Here is a 22,500-nt window from a genome sequence, read left to right as displayed (position 1 = left end):
ACAGTAGTTCTGTTTGCATACATTCTGCTCAATGGGCTGACGTTGTGATAGACAGTCCCTCAGTAGCCAATAGAGTTTCAACGGTAAGTTACAGTACAGTATTGAAAATGTGTCCGTGTTTCTCTGTCAGAGATGCCAGAGATGGACAGGAGTCACTGGACCATGGTCATCCAGAAATGTACTGCCAGTTGGGTCTCACAGTCACTACTTCCTGGGTTTGAGAGCTGGTGTGCTGGTTGGTTCCTGGGTTCATTCCATGTGATGTCGTCACTGTGATGTCACCGTCCGCTCCGCTCAATGATATTAACAGCATGTGAAGCATCTGGTGCAGTAGGATCGAGGAGGAGGAGGAGGAGGAGGAGGAGGAGGAGGAGGAGGGGAGGAGAGGGAATGGGGAGGGGAGGGGAGGCGAGGGTGCATGGAGGACCCACAGCCATCCAGAGATGTGCCTGTGATGCCTGCTCATCATATTTGCACGCTGTGTTACCCACAATGCACTCGGAAAGTGTCCACTAGACCCCAAATGCAGTCAGAGTAGATTCCTTAGCCTTTTTTCCCTCTGGAGGTCTAGTGGATGTTTTGGGGTGTTCAGGTTTATTGAAATGTCCTGAGTCCATCGTTCTTGACTGTGTCAGTGTTAACCCCCCCCTCTCCCCCACCTTTCCTGATGTGAAATGGTAGGTTCCTGGTGATGGCCAGGACAACCTGTTTATCCAGAAGGGGGCCAAGTCCTCGTCTTCCTCTCACCACGGCAGCCGGAGGAAGAATCGCGAACGCTCCCGGGATAAGGACCGCGAACGCGAAGCAGAGCCGAGATCGCGACAGAGAAAGAGAGCGAGAGAGGGAGAGAGGGAGACAGAGAGAGAGAGTCAGTGACTGGCCTCAGGAGAAACAGGTGGATTCACAGTCATACTTCATTTATGTTTACTGGTTGAACTGAATTTTCAATTCACTTCCTGAATTTCCTGAATTGTAAACTGAATTGTTCTTTTCCACCTTGGTGTACCCGCTTAGTGTTCACAAGCTTTGTGGTGGTTGTTTTCTATGCCTCCCCTTAGAACCAACCCCTGAAGTCCCTACGCAGGCTCCTGCACCTCTCCCCCTCCTCCTCTTCCAGCCAACCCCCTCCTCCTTCCGACCTGCGATTCCAGCACCTCCCCAACCCCCCCACCTCCTCCTCTAAAGGGGGAGTGTTCAGCGACGGGAGAGGTGACGGTAGGTCCCACCAGGGACACCCTAGCAGCAGCAGCTCCAGCTCTGGTCAGTCTAAGAGCCACAGGAAGCAGAGTTACCCCTCCCGGGGCAGATACAGGGGCAGCTGGAGTCCAACTGGCACGCGGCGGCCCTCGCCAGGGCAGAGGGGGCTCAGCCGTACCCGACCAAATGGTCGCCAACGGGCCCACCTTTACCAGACCGTCAAGGTCACGGATGCCAAACCTCAACGACCTGAAAGAGACAGCCCTGTGAGGAGAACATGGAATTAGAATTCTACCACCCATTGACTTGAATGGGGATGCCCATTCTAGGAAAAAAGGTCTATGGAGGAGACGTCTCTCTGTCCTCAAGGGTCGTCATGTTGATTAGGCACCAAAATGGAACAAAACAGACTGAAGCAGGGAGGGACAAGATGGACTACTGTCCGATAAGAAACGCTTATTTTTTTGTGGTGCGTTGCGAAGCGTTTTGTAACGTTTTCAATTGTGTGCCCTAATGAATAGGACTCTGGGCTCTCACTACTGCCACCTGCTGGCCGCCAGACTCACCAATGACTATAGAGTTCAGAAGGTTATACTGTATCTCTCTAAGTTCAGGACTATATGACTGAACTGGGAGGTGGACTGACTGGCTGTAAAAATCTGACCTTTTTTGATGCTTCAAACATTTGATAGAATTTGTATTGATATTATATTATATTATTCATGAAATTCCTTTTATTTGATTTAAATTAAATTACTTTATTTAACGATATGTAGGCCTAAATGGAGATTTAATAAGTATTGTAGAATTAATAATTGTGTAATATTGCAAGAGCTTTAAAAATAAATGTAAAAAAGATTATAAGATTCTAACTATATATAATAATAATTCAATATTTCATCCAAAAATATTTAATTGTGGAGGTTTTTCAGAATTTCTATTTATTGTTGTTACAGTATAGCCTGTTTGTTCTGTCCGTTTACTTTGTCTCTTTAGTCTATTTATTTGATCTGATTTGACACAGAGTTATGGAGATATATGTACGACAGATGGACAAAGACAAATGATATAATGTTATAATGTATGATAAAATAATGAGATACCTATATGGCTCAGGGTTGTGAAGTTTTTAAAGGTAATCATTTGCCACATCATCTTGACACACATGTGTCGCCAGGCCCCAACTCATATGGTCTATGGTCAGTTAGCACAAACAGATGGGAATGTACTGTAAGGTACTGTTTGTTGTAAAGGGTCATTCTGCAGTACAGTAACCATGACAGTCACACCCGCTGATCTAGTTATTAGAGACTCCAGGCCCCATGTGGAGATTCCTGTTGAGATGTCCTGTTGTTTCCTGATGAAGGATACACACACACAAACGCACGTACCAGAGATATCCATAGCAGAGACAGCCATAACAGAGATATCCATACCAGAGATATCCATACCAGAGATATCCATACCAGAGATATCCATACCAGAGATATCCATACCAGAGATATCCATACCAGAGATATCCATACCAGAGATATCCATACCAGAGATATCCATACCAGAGATATCCATACCAGAGATATCCATACCATACCAGTTTGTGCTGTTGGCTTTAAAGGGTAAAATACGTAGGCCTAACTTTCTGATATTGGCAGAATGAATGTCATGGATATCTTTATCCCTGGCTAGTCATTAATCTACAGTACATAGTGTGAACATCAAGGACAAAGTAACAATAAGAAGAAGTATTTTTATTTTTTATTTATTTTTTATTTCACCTTTATTTAACCAGGTAGGCCAGTTGAGAACAAGTTCTCATTTGCAACTGCGACCTGGCCAAGATAAAGCATAGCAGTGTGAGCAGACAACACAGAGTTACACATGGAATAAACAATTAACAAGTCAATAACACAGTAGAAAACAAAGGGGGAGTCTATATACAATGTGTGCAAAAGGCATGAGGAGGTAGGCGAATAATTACAATTTTGCAGATTAACACTGGAGTGATAAATGATCAGATGGTCATGTACAGGTAGAGATATTGGTGTGCAAAAGAGCAAGTAAATAAATAAAAACAGTATGGGGATGAGGTAGGTGAAAATGGGTGGGCTATTTACCAATAGACTATGTACAGCAGCAGCGATCGGTTAGCTGCTCAGATAGCTGATGTTTGAAGTTGGTGAGGGAGATAAAAGTCTCCAACTTCAGCGATTTTTGCAATTCGTTCCAGTCACAGGCAGCAGAGTACTGGAACGAAAGGCGGCCAAATGAGGTGTTGGCTTTAGGGATGATCAGTGAGATACACCTGCTGGAGCGCGTGCTACGGATGGGTGTTGCCATCGTGACCAGTGAACTGAGATAAGGCGGAGCTTTACCTAGCATGGACTTGTAGATGACCTGAGCCAGTGGGTCTGGCGACGAATATGTAATGAGGGCCAGCCGACTAGAGCATACAGGTCGCAGTGGTGGGTGGTATAAGGTGCTTTAGTGACAAAACGGATGGCACTGTGATAGACTGCATCCAGTTTGCTGAGTAGAGTGTTGGAAGCCATTTTGTAGATGACATCGCCGAAGTTGAGGATCGGTAGGATAGTCAGTTTTACTAGGGTAAGCTTGGCGGCGTGAGTGAAGGAGGCTTTGTTACGGAATAGAAAGCCGACTCTTGATTTGATTTTCGATTGGAGATGTTTGATATGAGTCTGGAAGGAGAGTTTGCAGTCTAGCCAGACACCTAGGTACTTATAGATGTCCACATATTCAAGGTCGGAACCATCCAGGGTGGTGATGCTAGTCGGGCATGCGGGTGCAGGCAGCGATCGGTTGAAAAGCATGCATTTGGTTTTACTAGCGTTTAAGAGCAGTTGGAGGCCACGGAAGGAGTGTTGTATGGCATTGAAGCTTGTTTGGAGGTTGGATAGCACAGTGTCCAATGACGGGCCGAAAGTATATAGAATGGTGTCGTCTGCGTAGAGGTGGATCAGGGAATCGCCCGCAGCAAGAGCAACATCATTGATATATACAGAGAAAAGAGTATACACACACACACACACACAAACGCACTCACACACACGTGCGCACGCACACACACCGGCACACCGTGCGCAAGCACACACACACCTCCTGAGCACACCAATCTGACTTTGTCCCAGCCTGCCCCTCAGAAAGATGTCCTCTCTCCTCAAAGCCCCAGCCTGCCCCTCAGAAAGATGTCCTCTCCCCTCAAAACCCAAGCCTGCCCCTCAGAAAGATGTCCTCTCCCCTCAATGCCCCAGACTGCCCCTCAGAAAGATGTCCTCTCCCCTCAAAGCCCCAGACTGCCCCTCAGAAAGATGTCCTGTCCCCTCAAAGCCCCAGACTGCCCCTCAGAAAGATGTCCTGTCCCCTCAAAGCCCCAGACTGCCCCTCAGAAAGATGTCCTCTCCCCTCAAAGCCCCAGACTGCCCCTCAGAAAGATGTCCTCTCCCCTCAAAGCCCCAGCCTGCCCCTCAGAAAGATGTCCTCTTCCCTCAAAGCCCCAGCCTGCCCCTCAGAAAGATGTCCTCTCCCCTCAAAGCCCCAGCCTGCCCCTCAGAAAGATGTCCTCTCCCCTCAAAGCCCCAGCCTGCCCCTCAGAAAGATGTCCTCTCCCCTCAAAGCCTCACTACAGTCCAGTTCTCGCCAAACAACTGGACATGTGCTGTTCCACAGAGATGTGTTAATAACCCCCACATCAAATCAAATCAAATCAAATTTATTTATATAGCCCTTCGTACATCAGCTGATATCTCAGAGTGCTGTACAGAAACCCAGCCTAAAACCCCAAACAGCAAGCAATGTCCACAGCACACATTCACTGTGTGATCTGACACCAACATTCACTGTGTGTATCTGACACCAACATTCACTGTGTGTATCTGACACCAACATTCACTGTGTGTATCTGACACCAACATTCACTGTGTGTATCTGACACCAACATTCACTGTGTATCTGACACCAACATTCACTGTGTATCTGACACCAACATTCACTGTGTGTATTTGACACCAACATTCACTGTGTATCTGACACCAACATTCACTGTGTGTATTTGACACCAACATTCACTGTGTATCTGACACCAACATTCACTGTGTGTATCTGACACCAACATTCACTGTGTATCTGACACCAACATTCACTGTGTATCTGACACCAACATTCACTGTGTATCTGACACCAACATTCACTGTGTGTATCTGACACCAACATTCACTGTGTATCTGACACCAACATTCACTGTGTATCTGACACCAACATTCACTGTGTGTATCTGACACCAACATTCACTGTGTATCTGACACCAACATTCACTGTGTATCTGACACCAACATTCACTGTGTGTATCTGACACCAACATTCACTGTGTGTATCTGACACCAACATTCACTGTGTGTATCTGACACCAACATTCACTGTGTATCTGACACCAACATTCACTGTGTGTATCTGACACCAACATTCACTGTGTGTATCTGGTGATTTTAATTGAACATTCAGTTCTACACTAACAGTTGACAGTAACGTTTAATTGAACATTCAGTTCTACACTAACAGTTGACAGTAACGTTTTAATTGAACATTCAGTTCTACACTAACAGTTGACAGTAACGTTTTAATTGAACATTCAGTTCTACACTAACAGTTGACAGTAACGTTTTAATTGAACAGCTTTGGGCCGTCACCTGTCATTGTACCGTCCAGGTTGAATACACGCTTTTTCAGTTTGGAAACATCACTTTCAGGATGGAACTTCAGTTCCACTTTTCTCTTGTTGTCTGCGTTGCATCCTGGTCCTTGTCGTAACCATCGTTCTGTGTCCAATAGAACTCAATGTCTTCCAGGGGTTCTGTGGCAAAAACACTAAGGACCAGTTGCAGCATCTATCATGAAATCTTTACGGTGTGATTTCATTATATTGGGTTTAAGATCACCTTTAATTTAGCCTAGTTGGTCTCCGATCTGTTTGTGCTCTTTAGCTCGATCTGGGACCACCAGGCTATCCCACTAATGTCTAACCTCAAATAGCCTCCACCTGCAGTTTATGTCTCTTCATGTCTCTGTTTATGTCTCTGTTTATGTCTCTTTATGTCTGTTTATGTCTCTCTTTATGTCTCTCTGTCTCTCTTTGTCTCTCTTTATGTCTGTTTATGTCTCTCTTTATGTCTCTCTTTATGTCTGTTTATGTCTCTTTATGTCTCTCTTTATGTCTCTTTATGTCTCTTCATGTCTCTTTATGTCTCTCTTTATGTCTGTTTATGTCTCTTTATGTCTCTGTTTATGTCTGTTTATGTCTCTTCATGTCTCTGTTTATGTCTCTTTGTCTCTTTATGTCTGTTTATGTCTCTTTATGTCTCTTTGTCTGTTTATGTCTGTTTATGTCTGTTTATGTCTGTTTATGTCTGTTTATGTCTGTTTATGTCTCTTTATGTCTGTTTATGTTTCTCTTTATGTCTGTTTATGTCTCTTTATGTCTGTTTATGTCTCTCTTTATGTCTGTTTATGTCTCTTTATGTCTCTTTATGTCTGTTTATGTCTCTCTTTATGTCTCTTTATGTCTCTCTTTATGTCTGTTTATGTCTCTCTTTATGTCTCTCTTTATGTCTGTTTATGTCTGTTTATGTCTGTTTATGTCTGTTTATGTCTCTTTATGTCTGTTTATGTCTCTCTTTATGTCTGTTTATGTCTCTTTATGTCTGTTTATGTCTCTCTTTATGTCTGTTTATGTCTCTTTATGTCTCTCTTTCTGTCTGTTTATGTCTCTTCATGTCTCTGTTTATGTCTCTTTATGTCTCTTTATGTCTGTTTATGTCTGTTTATGTCTGTTTATGTCTCTTCATGTCTCTGTTTATGTCTCTTTATGTCTGTTTATGTCTGTTTATGTCTGTTTATGTCTCTTTATGTCTGTTTATGTCTCTTTATGTCTGTTTATGTCTCTTTATGTTGCTCTTTATGTCTGTTTATGTCTCTTTATGTCTGTTTATGTCTCTCTTTATGTCTGTTTATGTCTCTTTATGTCTCTTTATGTCTGTTTATGTCTCTCTTTATGTCTCTTTATGTATCTTTATGTCTGTTTATGTCTCTTTATGTCTGTTTGTCTCTTTAAGTCTCTTTATGTCTGTTTATGTCTGTTTATGTCTCTCTTTATGTCTGTTTATGTCTGTTTATGTCTGTTTATGTCTCTTTATGTCTCTTTATGTCTGTTTATGTCTGTTTATGTCTGTTTATGTCTCTCTTTATGTCTGTTTATGTCTCTTTATGTCTGTTTATGTCTGTTTATGTCTCTTTATGTCTGTTTATGTCTGTTTATGTCTGTTTATGTCTCTTTATGTCTCTCTTTATGTCTCTTTATGTCTGTTTATGTCTCTTTATGTCTGTTTATGTCTGTTTATGTCTCTTTATGTCTCTTTATGTCTATGTCTCTTTATGTCTCTTTATGTCTGTTTATGTCTCTTTATGTCTATGTCTCTTTATGTCTCTTTATGTCTGTTTATGTCTCTTTATGTCTATGTCTCTTTATGTCTCTTTATGTCTGTTTATGTCTCTTTATGTCTATGTCTCTTTATGTCTCTTTATGTCTGTTTATGTCTGTTTATGTCTCTTATGTCTCTTTATGTCTCTTTATGTCTGTTTATGTCTGTTTATGTCTCTTTATGTCTGTGTCTCTTTATGTCTGTTTATGTCTGTTTATGTCTCTCTTTATGTCTGTTTATGTCTGTTTATGTCTGTTTATGTCTCTTTATGTCTCTTTATGTCTGTTTATGTCTGTTTATGTCTGTTTATGTCTCTCTTTATGTCTGTTTATGTCTCTTTATGTCTGTTTATGTCTCTTTATGTCTGTTTATGTCTGTTTATGTCTCTTTATGTCTCTTTATGTCTATGTCTCTTTATGTCTCTTTATGTCTGTTTATGTCTCTTTATGTCTATGTCTCTTTATGTCTCTTTATGTCTGTTTATGTCTCTTTATGTCTCTTTATGTCTATGTCTCTTTATGTCTCTTTATGTCTATGTCTCTTTATGTCTCTTTATGTCTGTTTATGTCTCTTTATGTCTCTTTATGTCTCTCTTTATGTCTGTTTATGTCTGTTTATGTCTCTTTATGTCTGTTTATGTCTGTTTATGTCTGTTTATGTCTGTTTATGTCTCTTTATGTCTCTCTTTATGTCTGTTTATGTCTGTTTATGTCTCTTCATGTCTCTGTTTATGTCTCTTTATGTCTCTTTATGTCTGTTTATGTCTGTTTATGTCTGTTTATGTCTCTTCATGTCTCTGTTTATGTCTCTTTATGTCTGTTTATGTCTGTTTATGTCTGTTTATGTCTCTTTATGTCTGTTTATGTCTCTTTATGTCTGTTTATGTCTCTCTTTATGTCTGTTTATGTCTCTTTATGTCTGTTTATGTCTCTTTATGTCTCTCTTTATGTCTGTTTATGTCTCTTTATGTCTGTTTATGTCTCTCTTTATGTCTCTTTATGTCTCTCTTTATGTCTCTCTTTATGTCTGTTTATGTCTGTTTATGTCTCTTCATGTCTGTTTATGTCTGTTTATGTCTGTTTATGTCTCTTTATGTCTGTTTATGTCTGTTTATGTCTCTCTTTATGTCTCTTTATGTCTGTTTATGTCTCTTTATGTCTGTTTATGTCTGTTTATGTCTCTCTTTATGTCTGTTTATGTCTCTGTTTATGTCTCTTTATGTCTGTTTATGTCTCTTTATGTCTCTTTATGTCTGTTTATGTCTGTTTATGTCTCTTTATGTCTGTTTATGTCTCTTTAAGTCTCTTTATGTCTGTTTATGTCTGTTTATGTCTCTCTTTATGTCTGTTTATGTCTGTTTATGTCTCTCTTTATGTCTGTTTATGTCTGTTTATGTCTGTTAATGTCTGTTTATGTCTCTCTTTATGTCTCTTTATGTCTGTTTATGTCTCTTTATGTCTGTTTATGTCTGTTTATGTCTCTTTATGTCTCTTTATGTCTCTTTATGTCTCTTTATGTCTGTTTATGTCTCTTTATGTCTATGTCTCTTTATGTCTCTTTATGTCTGTTTATGTCTCTTTATGTCTATGTCTCTTTATGTCTCTTTATGTCTGTTTATGTCTCTTTATGTCTATGTCTCTTTATGTCTCTTTATGTCTGTTTATGTCTGTTTATGACTCTTTGTCTCTTTATGTCTCTTTATGTCTCTTTATGTCTATGTCTCTTTATGTATCTTTATGTCTGTTTATGTCTCTTTATGTCTATGTCTCTTTATGTCTGTTTATGTCTGTTTATGTCTCTTTATGTCTATGTCTCTTTATGTCTGTTTATGTCTGTTTATGTCTCTTTATGTCTATGTCTCTTTATGTCTCTTTATGTCTGTTTATGTCTGTTTATGTCTCTTTGTCTCTTTATGTCTCTTTATGTCTATGTCTCTTTATGTCTCTTTATGTCTGTTTATGTCTCTTTATGTCTATGTCTCTTTATGTCTCTTTATGTCTGTTTATGTCTCTTTATGTCTATGTCTCTTTATGTCTCTTTATGTCTGTTTATGTCTCTTTATGTCTATGTCTCTTTATGTCTCTTTATGTCTGTTTATGTCTGTTTATGTCTCTTTATGTCTGTTTATGTCTGTTTATGTCTGTTTATGTCTCTTTATGTCTGTTTATGTCTCTTTATGTCTCTCTTTATGTCTGTTTATGTCTCTTTATGTCTGTTTATGTCTCTTTATGTCTCTCTTTATGTCTCTCTTTATGTCTGTTTATGTCTCTTCATGTCTGTTTATGTCTGTTTGTCTCTATGTCTGTTTATGTCTGTTTATGTCTGTTTATGTCTCTTTATGTCTCTTTATGTCTATGTCTCTTTATGTCTCTTTATGTCTCTTTATGTCTATGTCTCTTTATGTCTCTTTATGTCTGTTTATGTCTCTTTATGTCTATGTCTCTTTATGTCTGTTTATGTCTGTTTATGTCTCTCTATGTCTCTTTATGTCTGTTTATGTCTGTTTATGTCTCTTTATGTCTCTTTATGTCTATGTCTCTCTTTATGTCTGTTTATGTCTGTTTATGTCTCTTTATGTCTCTCTTTATGTCTGTTTATGTCTGTTTATGTCTCTTTATGTCTGTTTATGTCTCTCTTTATGTCTCTTTATGTCTGTTTATGTCTCTTTGTCTGTTTATGTCTCTTCATGTCTGTTTATGTCTGTTTGTCTGTTTATGTCTCTTTATGTCTCTTTATGTCTGTTTATGTCTCTTTATGTCTCTTTATGTCTATGTCTCTTTATGTCTCTTTATGTCTGTTTATGTCTCTTTATGTCTATGTCTCTTTATGTCTCTTTATGTCTGTTTATGTCTCTTTATGTCTCTTTATGTCTCTTTATGTCTGTTTATGTCTGTTTATGTCTCTCTTTATGTCTGTTTATGTCTGTTTATGTCTCTTTATGTCTCTTTATGTCTGTTTATGTCTCTCTTTATGTCTGTTTATGTTTCTCTTTATGTCTGTTTATGTTAACTCATTGTTATATAATTCCTAACTGCCGTTTCGTGGTTGTTTGAAGTGAACATTCCTTCACGCTGTCACAGGATTAAAATGGCAGAAAAACACATCAGTTTGAGATGATCCGAAATTCCAGATGATCCTGAATTATAAATCACTTCCGGTTGTTAGTTTGTTTAAATTGACCCACAGGATTTTATTTGCATGACATCACACATAAACAGCATTATTTATATATGTGTATATTTGGTCTCTGACTGTAAATAAGAATTAAAACCACATGGATCTACCCTGTTAACTGGCATGAAATGTTTTTTCTGGGGGATCAGGAAAACGTTTTCACACATCACAAGTGGAGATTCCTCCAGGTGTATTGTAAACTGGACATCAGAGGAATATTACACAGGAATATTGTTCAATGATACTCCGAAACAAACGAGTACAAGAGTTTGTCTTTATTTCAGGAACTGGTTTTGGTCAACTTTAAATGAATACAATAAAACAAGCAACGAAAGATACGTCTACATCACTGTCACAAACTACATACACAACACAACACAGCACAGTACAGTACAGTAGTATAGTACAGTACACAACACAGCACAGTACAGTAGTATAGTACAGTACACAACACAGCACAGCACAGTACAGTACACAGCACAGTACAGTAGTATAGTACAGTACAGTAGTATAGTACAGTACAGTAGTATAGTACACAACACAGCACAGTACAGTACAGTACACAGCACAGTACAGTAGTATAGTACAGTACAGTAGTATAGTACAGTACAGTACACAACACAGCACAGCACAGTACAGTAGTATAGTACAGTACAGTAGTATAGTACAGTATAGTACAGTACAGTACAGTACACAACACAGCACAGTACAGTACAGTAGTATAGTACAGTACAGTACAGTAGTACAGTACAGTACACAACACAGCAGTATAGTACAGTACAGTACAGTAGTATAGTACAGTACACAACACAGCACAGCAGTATAGTACAGTACAGTACACAACACAGTACAGTACACAACACTGCACAGTACAGTACAGCACAGTACACAACACAGTACAGTAGTACAGTACAGTACACAACACAGTACAGTACTACAGTACACAACACAGTACAGTACAGTACAGTACAGCACACAACACAGTACAGTACAGTAGTACAGTACAGTACAGTAGTATAGTACAGTACACAACATCCAGTTAACCACAGGACTGGTAGTCTTCTCTTTCTCTGAGCTTTCCTCATCACATAATCATCCCCAATTTCTCTGTGTTTGTCGGTTCACAGGCGTGTATTTATCCACTCTTCCTCACCCAAGTGGAAACACCTGGCCATCCACCCCTTTATGTTCAGTATAAAAAAAATTATCATAAATAAAACTGTTGTTGTAACACATCTAATCTGAAAACAGAATGGACATTTTCACACATAAACCCCATCCCTGGGAGAGAGATATTACTTAACCGTTTGGGGAAGGAAAGGAAACTAGGGTTTCCAGAGCAGTAGATTCCACCTTGGCATAGGGAACGACCAGGGGAACGTCCAGGGGAACGACCAGGGGAACGACCAGGGGAACGTCCAGGGGAACGTCCAGGGGAACGTCCAGGGGAACGACCAGGGGAACGACCAGGGGAACGACCAGGGGAACGACCAGGGGAACGACCAGGGGAACGACCAGGGCTCTCCTTGGGCCTGTTCAGGATGGTGTATCATTACAGGACCGTCACATAGAAATATATTGTGTAGAACCAATATGACTTTCTGTCATGTAGAATCATGTCAGTTCTATTCATTACATTTTCTGTCTGAACGTTCCACGGTGTTGTACCCTGCTGAGTGTGACCCTGGTCGTCAGGACAGACAGAATCAGGTACACTTGCTCATGCAGAGCAGCAGCTCCATGCGGATGGCGATACGTGTGTGCCAGCCCAGAGGGAGCAAACGGATGTAGCGAGTTACCATGGGAGGACGCAGGAGGTTCTGAACCGAGGAGGAGCGGTCTGAGTTCCCGTAGAACACCTGAGGAGAGAAAGAGAGCAGTGTGAGGAGGAGAGACGACACAGACCACCATGTAGTAAACACAGATGGAGAATCCTCCTGCCAGATGTCCTGCCTCACCGAGCAGGCCTAGACTTTACAAACCCTTGTACTGAACTGCTACAGAACCAAAAAAATATGGGATCTGATGAGAAGGGTTGATTTTGATATACTGTATGTATAAATCCCAAGACTGTCTTCCACATTATTACATGTGTAGATCTTGTGATGTCATAATGAACCATTTATTGATGTGAAAGCTGACCTCCAACAAAACAAGTTGTTTTAGAAAAACATCCATGGACATTATTACATGTGTAGATCTTGTGATGTCATAATGAACCATGTATTGATGTATGTATATGAACTATGTTATGATTGTAAAAAAGTTTTGTTACAGTATCTATTGACTGTGAGTCTCTCTGAATAAAAGCATCTTCTCAGTGACTAAATGTAAAAGGTCTTTATGATGGGCCCACCCTGTTGTTCCCCGTCTGGTCCTTGTAGTAGATCCAGTTGAGATTCTGGTCGGTGCGGTACTGGACGCTGTACTTGGTGATCCATTCGTCAGCGTCACAGCGCCCCTGGGTCAGGATACCAGACACCACCATCACCTCCTTCAGGTCAATCTGCAACCACTGGCTGTTGTCCTGGAACTTAGACAGCCAAGCACACCTGGAGGGGAACCGCCAGGGAAACTATGTTAGCCCGCTGAGCTAAAGCCTAGGCAAAAACAATGACCTGGAGGGGGACCGCCAGGGAAACTATGTTAGCCCGCTGAGCTAAAGCCTAGGCAAAAACAATGACCTGGAGGGGGGCCGCCAGGGAAACTATGTTAGCCCGCTGACCTAAAGCCTAGGCAAAAACAATGACCTGGAGGGGAACCGCCAGGGAAACTATGTTAGCCCGCTGAGCTAAAGCCTAGGCAAAAACAATGACCTGGAGGGGAACCGCCAGGGAAACTATGTTAGCCCGCTGAGCTTGAGGCATGGGACTCACCCAAAGCCCTGGTTGTTGAGTCTGGCATTGCTGGGGAGCCAGGAGGAGAACCAGCCAGTGTACTGATCCTCGTTGGAGCAGCTGATCTGGTCTGGTCTGACTGATCCAGCCTCCAAACCCAGGGGCTTGTGGTACGGACACTCTGGAGAGGAGGAACGCCAAGGTGAGACACGGAAATCATGGTCGACAACAAGGAAGTATGTCTATGTAGTAGTAGTATAGTAGTAATAGTATAGTAGTAGCCTGCTGTTTGACTCTTTGGAACGAGTATCAGGCTGCGTCCCTATGGCCCATAATAATCTGTGCCAAAGAAGTGCATTGGACGGAATAGGGATTCATTTGGGATGCAAGCCCAGCCTCTCCTATCCACTCTGCTGTTTGAACAGGAAGATAGAGGAGGATCTGATCACCCAATCAACACCTTTCCTTTTTATAAGTGTGAGAAGGACAGACGTCCTAGTAGTTAACAGGAAGTAGTTAACATGTTAACATTGGATGCCAAACAATGGACGTCACACTGATGCTAATTATTTTGTAGTTATCGTCACAGGTCCTCCGATCCTAGGACACGTATCATCTGCATGTACTGTATGTTGTTAGAGACCACATAGTCACTATAGGGTAGCCCAATGGAAGACACTTCTCTACACAGGAAACACTGTATTCTGAACTGAATTTGAAGGGCTTTTGCTGCCTTCAACAAAGGGCAAAAACACTTCCTGGTTGCAGAACTGGAACATCCACCCGATAAACATGTTATGAAAGACAACACCAACATGCAAGGTCACGTCTGGTGACTGAGGTACCCACCTAATAACCACCACCACATTAATCCTCTCCCTCCAACCCACCCAGCCCCTCTGAGTCCCTGATTTCCTGCACCATCCAAAAGTAGTACACTATGTAGGGAATAGGGTGCCATTTTGGACTCGTATATCTCCAATCCTAAATCCTTCTATTTTAATTCTCCACATTGAAGATAAACATCCATTAGATAAACATCCATTAGATAAACATCCACTAGATAAACATCCACTAGATAAACATCCACTAGATAAACATCCACTAGATAAACATCCATTAGATAAACATCCATTAGATAAACATCCACTAGATAAACATCCACTAGATAAACATCCACTAGATAAACATCCACTAGATAAACATCCACTAGATAAACATCCACTAGATAAACATCCACTAGATAAACATCCATTAGATAAACATCCATTAGATAAACATCCCTTAGTAGAAGAGCACAGCAGATGGTTGGCTGCCACATCCTACCAGAGGCTTTAACCCTACCAAGTTGTTTCCTTCCTGGATAACCAACACAATGAGTGGGACATGGATCACACAACTAAATTGAGCCATGGGGCGATTTACTATTGAGCGGATGGTCGGGGGGGCCGGAACACAACTGCAAATCATTTTTAGACTGCAAACTGACCGCAAGAAGCCTAAACAGGTAGAGTATAATGTTGGCATGAAACACTCATTTCAAAGCTTGTTTACATCAGTATACAATCACGTCTGTCTATTATGCGTAGGAATACTACGCAACACATTTCTTATTAAAATCACTTGGAGATGATTTCCTGCTGTTACAGTCTTTTATGGCCAACAATGAGGGGCCAAATAGAACCACCTGTTAGTAGTAGTAATAGTATGAATAGTAGTAGTAGTAGTAGTAGTATAATAGTAGTAGTAGTAGTAGTATAATAGTAGTAGTAGTAGTAGTAGTAGTAGTATATTAGTAGTAGTAGTAATAATAATAGTAGCAGTAGTAGTATATTAGTAGTAGCAGTAGTAGTAGTAGTAGTAGTATAATAGTAGTAGTAGTATAATAGTAGTAGAAGTAGTATAGTAGTAGAAGTAGTTTAGTAGTAGTAGTAATACTAATAATAGTAATAATACTAATAGTAGTAGTAGTATAATAGTAGTAGAAGTAGTTTAGTAGTAGTAGTAATAGTAATAAAAGTAGTAGTAGTATAATAGTAGTAGAAGTAGTTTAGTAGTAGTAGTAATAGTAATAATAGTAGTAGAAGTAGTACTAGTAGTAGTAGTAGTATAATAGTAGTAGTAGTATAGTAGTAGTAGCAGTAGTAGAGTAGTAGTAGCAGTAGTATAGTAGTAGTAGTAGTAGTAATACTAATAGTAGTAGTAGTATAGTAGTAATAGTATAGTAGTAGTAGTAGTAGTAATAATACTAATAGTAGTAGTAGCAGTAGTATAGTAGTAGTCGCAGTAGTATAGTAGTTGCAGTAGTAGTAATAATACAAATAGTAGTAGTATAGTAGTAATAGTATAGTAGTAGTAGTAGTATAGTGGCAGTAGTAATATTACTAATAGTAGTAGTAGTAGTATAGTAGTAATAGCATAGTAGTAGTAGTATAGTGGTAGTAGTAATAATATGAATAGTAGTAGTAGTAGTAATAATACTAATAGTAGTAGTATAGTAGTAATAGTATAGTGGTAGTATAATAGTAGTAGAAGTAGTTTAGTAGTAGTAGTAATACTAATAATAGTAATAATACTAATAGTAGTAGTAGTAATAGTAGTAGTATAATAGTAGTAGAAGTAGTAATAGTAATAATAGTAGTAGTAGTATAATAGTAGTAGAAGTAGTTTAGTAGTAGTAGTAATAGTAATAATAGTAGTAGTAGCATAATAGTAGTAGAAGTAGTAGTTGTACTAGTAGTAGTAGTAGTATAATAGTAGTAGTAGTAGTATAGTAGTAGTAGCAGTAGTATAGTAGTAGTAGTAATACTAATAGTAGTAGTATAGTAGTAATAGTATAGTAGTAGTAGTAGCAGTAGTAGTATAGTAGTAATAATACTAATAGTGGTAGTAGTAGTAGCAGTAGTATAGTAGTAGTTGCAGTAGTATAGTAGTAGTAGTAGTAGTAATAATACGAATAGTAGTAGTAGTGGTATAGTAGTAGTAGTAGTAGTATAGTGGTAGTAGTAATAATACTAATAGTAGTAGTAGTAGTAGTAGTAAATAATAATACTAATAGTAGTAGTAGTAGTATAGTAGTAGTAGTAGTAGTAGTAGAAGTAAGTAGTAGTAGTATAGTAGTAGTATAGTAGTAGTAATAATACTAATAGTAGTAGTAGTAGTATAGTAGTAATAGTATAGTAGTAGCCTGCTGTTTGACTTTTTGGAACGAGTATCAGGCTGCGTCCCTATGGCCCATAATAATCTGTGCCAAAGAAGTGCATTGGACGGAATAGGGATTCATTTGGGATGCAAGCCCAGCCTCTCCTATCCACTCTGCTGTTTGAACAGGAAGATAGAGGAGGATCTGATCACCCAATCAACACCTTTCCTTTTTATAAGTGTGAGAAGGACAGACGTCCTATTTTGGTCCTAGTAATCTGTGCATCACAACCCTGTTCTAGTAAAGGGATAATCCTGCTAGCATACTGCACAGTACTCTCTGTCTGTCTGTCTGTCTGTCTGTCTGTCTGTCTGTCTGTCTGTCTGTCTGTCTGTCTGTCTGTCTGTCTGTCTGTCTGTCTGTCTGTCTGTCTGTCTGTCTGTCTGTCTGTCTGTCTGTCATGTGATTACACACACAGCCTGTGTGAAGTGGAGCAAGGAGGCTCTCCATCTGCTGATTAATGACATTCCACCTGACTGCAGGCACAGACTTGTTCAGGTTCCAGCTCATAGTCACTTTATACACACACACACACACACGCACACACACACGCACACACACATGCACGCCTCTCAGCCCCTACAAAGATCTCAGCTTCCAATCAAATTAAATTAAAAACAATATTGATCCATTCCAATTGAATACATACCAGTAGACCTATGGTAACTACGGTAACTCAACATACCGATATGATGTTCATTTAGTTGATACTTCTACATCTAACTGTGATTGGATGTCTGCTCACAAGATATTGAAGTCAGGTTAATGAGTGTCAAGTCTTCTGTAGAATGGTTCCAGTCCATAATCATTGATGTATGATGCACACCCAGCTTACCGTGCCTAAAGTACTGACGACTACATACAGATCATGAGATCATAGACCAGAGACAAAGCTACATGTAGCACCTAGCTACTAAACAACCAGATAGACAGAGACAGAGAGAGACAGAGAGGCAGAGAGAGACAGGAGTGAGAGAGAGACAGAGAGAGAGACAGGGGAAAAAAGAGAGACAGGGAGAGAGAGGGAGACAGGGGAAAAAGTGAGACAGAGAGAGATAGACAGGTAGACAGAGATAGAGAGACAGACAGAGAGAGAGAGAGAGAGAGGGGGAAAAGAGAGACAGATAGACAGAGAGAGAGAGAAAGAGAGAGAGACAGACAGAGAGAGAAAAAGAGAGAGAGAGAGAAAACAGAGAAAGAAAGAGAGAGAGAAAGACAGAGAGAGAAATAGACATAGAAAGAGAGAAAGACAGAGAGAGAAATAGACATAGAAAGAGAGAAAGACAGAGAGAGAAATAGACATAGAAAGAGAGAAAGACAGAGAGAGAAATAGACATAGAAAGAGAGAAAGACAGAGAGAGAAATAGACATAGAAAGAGAGAAAGACAGAGAGAGAAATAGACATAGAAAGAGAGAAAGACAGAGAGAGAAATAGACATAGACAGAGAGAGAAATAGACATAGAAAGAGAGAAAGACAGAGAGAGAAATAGACATAGAAGAGAGAAAGAGAGACATAGACAGAGAGAGAAATAGACATAGACAGAGAGAGAAATAGACATAGACAGAGAGAGAAATAGACATAGAAAGAGAGAAAGAGAGACAGAGAGAAAAGAGACATAGACAGAGAGAGAAATAGACATAGAAAGAGAGAAAGACAGAGAGAGAAATAGACATAGAAAGAAAAAGACAGAGAGAGAAATAGACATAGAAAGAGAGAAATAGACATAGAAAGAGAGAAAGACAGAGAGAGAAATAGACATAGACAGAAGAGAAATAGACAGACAAAGACAGAGAGAGAGCAGAATTAGGCCGATACCCGCTAATTAATCAAAATCCAGAAATTCTACAACCACCTAAAAGGAAGTGATTCCCAAACCTTCCATAATAAAGCCATCACCTACAGAGAGATGAACCTGGAGAAGAGTTCCCTAAGCAAGCTGGTCCTGGGGCTCTGTTCACAAACACAAACAGACCCCACAGAGTCCCAGGACAGCAACACAATTAGACCCCATAGAGTCCCAGGACAGCAACACAATTAGACCCCACAGAGTCCCAGGACAGCAACACAATTAGACCCAACCAAATCATGAGAAAACAAGAAGATAATTATTTTCAATGTGTCAAGTAATTAACATAAAACCAGAGCAAACTAGAATGCTATTTTGCCCAAAACAGGGAGTACACAGTGGAAGAATACCTGACCATTGTGACTAACCCAAACTTAAGGAAAGCTTTGACTATGTACAGACTCAGCAAGCATAGCCTTGCTATTGAGAAAGGCCGCCGTAGGCAGACCTGGCTCTCAAGAGAAGACAGGCTATGTGCTCACTGCCCAAAAAATGAGGTGAAAACTGAGCTGCACGTCCTAACCTCCTGCCAAATCTATGACCATATTAGAGACACATATTTCCTTCAGATTACACAGATCCAAAAAGAATTTAAAAACAAACCCGATTTTGATAAACTCCCACATCTACTGGGTGAGTGTAATGTTTACTGTTCATTTTTAATGTTTATTTCACTTTTGTATATTATCTACTTCACTTGCTTCGGCAATGTTAACACATGTTTCCAATGCCAATAAAGCCCCTTGAATTGAATTGACTTGAATTGAATTGAGAGAGACATAGAGAGAAAGAGAGAGAGAAAGAGAGAGATAGCCAGAGAGAGAGATAGCCAGAGACAGAGAGAGACAGAACGAGAGATAGAGAGAGAGAGACACACATAGACAGAGACAGACAGACAGAGACAGACAGACAGAGACAGAGACAGAGACACACATAGACAGAGACACACATAGACAGAGACACACATAGACAGAGACAGAGACACACATAGAGACAGAGAGAGATAGAGACACACATAGACAGAGACACACATAGACAGAGAGAGACAGAGACACACATAGAGACAGAGAGAGACAGAGACACATAGACAGAGACACACATAGACAGAGACACACATAGACAGAGACACACATAGACAGAGACAGACAGAGACAGAGACAGAGAGAGAGACACACAGACAGAGAGAGACAGAGACACACACAGACAGAGACAGAGAGAGATAGAGACACACATAGACAGAGAGAGATAGAGACACACATAGACAGAGACAGAGAGAGATAGAGACACACATAGACAGAGAGAGATAGAGACAGACACAGACAGAGACAGAGACAGAGACAGAGACACACATAGACAGAGACAGAGACACACATAGACAGAGAGAGATAGAGACACACATAGACAGAGAGAGATAGAGACACACATAGACAGAGACAGAGAGAGATAGAGACACACATAGACAGAGAGAGATAGAGACACACATAGACAGAGACAGAGACAGAGACACAGAGACACAGAGACAGAGACAGAGACACACATAGACAGAGAGAGATAGAGACACATAGACAGAGAGAGAGAGATAGAGACACACATAGACAGAGACATAGACAGAGACAGAGAGAGATAGAGACACACATAGACAGACAGACAGAGACAGACAGAGAGAGAGACAGAGACAGAGAGAGACAGAGACAGACAGAGACAGACAGAGAGAGAGACAGAGAGAGACAGAGACAGACAGAGAGAGAGAGAGAGAGACACAGACAGACAGAGACAGACAGAGAGAGAGACAGAGACAGAGAGAGACAGAGACAGACAGAGAGAGAGACAGAGACAGACAGAGAGAGACAGAGACAGACAGAGACAGAGAGACAGAAGGCTTGGTCTTTACCTGGCATGCACTCCATGACACGTGGTGGGCTGGGGGAGAGGGAGGTGAACTGGGTTGGGGATTCTGCCCCCTCACAGTCACACTTACAGGCTCGTCCTGTCCATGTCTCAGTCACCTCCTCCCCCTGAAACACAGAGAGGGAGAGATGGAACATTAGTCTCTAAGGCCAGGGCAGGGTTCTTCAACTCAGCTCCTGGAGAACTACTTGCAGCTGGGTGTGAAGTAAAGCAGGCCCACCCAGAGGCTCTGCAGGACAGGAGCTGGAGAAGACCTCTGCCTTAGGTTGGAGGACATCAGTCAATTCACACACACATTACATTATCAATATCTTTGATGATCAATCACTAGATTTGATTCCACCTACCTCCTGAGCGTGTACACGGATAAGAACTGTTGAGACAGACCCCCAGCGCAGCACAGAGACAGACCCCCAGCGCAGCACAGAGACAGACCCCCAGCGCAGCACAGAGACAGAACATTAGATGTTAAAGACAGAAACACTTTCCAACCAAAACAAGTCTCTCATATTCTAATCATGTGCAGTCTGTCCATTCCACAGTCTGACTACTAGACCACAAATAATCAGCATATTATTCAGAGAAGCATGTCGTCTGGTGAGGGATTTGAATATTGGGAAACCAGACACACAACTGCTACAGTAAAACTATAACAATTAACCTATTTATAACAAAAATACCACAAAAAAAATCACATTTCTTTCTTTCAGTATTCAATCCAACACCAATTGTTTTATTTATGTTTTATTTAACTAGGCAAGTCACTTAAGAACAAATCATTATTTTCAGTGACGGTCTACCCGCCAAACCCTAACCTGGACAACGCTGGGCCAATTGTGAGCTGCCCTAATGGACTCCCAATCACAGCTGGTTGTGATGCAGCCTGGAATCAAACCAGGGTCTGTAGTGAGGCCTCTAGATGCAGTGTCTTAAGACTGCTGCGTCACTCGGGAGCCCAATCCCAATCAACCAATCAACCAATATTTCAGTATTCAATCCAACACCAATATGTTTCTTTCAGTATTCAATCCAACACCAATATGTTTCTTTCAGTATTCAATCCAACACCAATATGTTTCCTTCAGTATTCAATCCAACACCAATATGTTTCTTTCAGTATTCAATCCAACACCAATCAACCGATATGTGAAAATGTTTGACAGTGTATAGTAAAGCTGTACAACCATTCAACCCACCACTCTAGAAGCCTATAGTCTGAGGTCATGCTTTGATCAAGCTCACCATCCAGAGACACACGGACATAATGAGGGAAGACAAAGGCAAAGAAGAGACAAACATACCGTTTGACACAAGCAGGAGGGCCAACAGAACACACTGTCCATGGGATTCCATCTTCATGCCTACACAGTGACAGGACCACACTGAAGCACTCTACTGTAGCCACTCTGACAGCACGAGGGCTGGATTAGGATAATCCACAGGACACTAATGGCCAGTAATACCCTTTATCTCCTCACAAAGTCCCTCCCTCATCTGTTGAGGGCCAGTTGGGAAAATGCAATGAGGAAACAGTAATGCAATGTGTAATGTACCAGAGCAGGGTCCTAATGGCTGGATCCCCTGAAGGGGCCCAGCTGCTATACCCTGTCACCCATATCATGGAGCAGAAGGTGTATTCAAGGCATTTGGGGTTGTCTATTTTAGGAAATGATTTATTTGCAGAATAAGGGAATAGTGTGTGTGTGGGTTCGACGTAACGACAAACCCCAGACTTTCTGGATAAGGTTTTCATTATTTTCAGACCAGGAAGTACCAGTTTTATTTATAAAGATAAATAGGTTCTCTGATTGGTCAGGTGGGTTAACGCGTCAAAACGTTTCAAAAT

The 22,500-nt window shown here is 40.6% G+C and overlaps 2 protein-coding genes across 3 annotated transcripts in view; one reads left to right on the top strand and one right to left on the bottom strand.

The window, feature by feature from the left end:
• The window catches only part of LOC112242348 (cyclin-dependent kinase-like 5), a gene marked incomplete at its 5' end in the record, with an annotated part of 28,245 nt that extends 25,942 nt beyond the window's left edge, over positions 1-2,303 (top strand). The window contains 5 exon segments of the mRNA XM_042313128.1: positions 682-804; positions 806-895; positions 1,059-1,304; positions 1,307-1,367; positions 1,370-2,303. Of these exon segments, the coding sequence (XP_042169062.1) occupies positions 682-804; positions 806-895; positions 1,059-1,304; positions 1,307-1,367; positions 1,370-1,467 (618 nt within the window).
• A 9,499-nt stretch (positions 2,304-11,802) lies between these two features.
• On the bottom strand, positions 11,803-22,149 carry LOC112248170 (retinoschisin-like). 2 transcript variants are annotated; one of them, XM_042313130.1, is made up of 8 exons: positions 21,956-22,149; positions 21,002-21,027; positions 20,638-20,761; positions 13,736-13,877; positions 13,216-13,411; positions 12,659-12,718; positions 12,164-12,391; positions 11,803-12,040 (listed from the first exon to the last, which is right to left on the bottom strand). In XM_042313130.1, exons 1-7 carry the CDS (start codon positions 22,011-22,013, stop codon positions 12,185-12,187), a joined length of 813 nt encoding a protein of 270 aa, XP_042169064.1. In that variant the 5' UTR covers positions 22,014-22,149; the 3' UTR covers positions 11,803-12,040; positions 12,164-12,184. The 2 variants fall into 2 exon arrangements, with proteins under 2 accessions (XP_042169064.1, XP_042169063.1); XM_042313129.1 differs by having other exon boundaries at positions 11,803-12,391; positions 21,956-22,146.
• Between the last annotated feature and the right edge of the window lie 351 nt (positions 22,150-22,500).

Source organism: Oncorhynchus tshawytscha, unplaced genomic scaffold (genome assembly GCF_018296145.1).
Source record: "Oncorhynchus tshawytscha isolate Ot180627B unplaced genomic scaffold, Otsh_v2.0 Un_contig_8196_pilon_pilon, whole genome shotgun sequence".
Classification (NCBI taxonomy): domain Eukaryota; kingdom Metazoa; phylum Chordata; class Actinopteri; order Salmoniformes; family Salmonidae; genus Oncorhynchus; species Oncorhynchus tshawytscha.
Note: the sequence above shows the minus strand (reverse complement) of the source record. Positions and strands in the feature narration are given on the sequence as shown.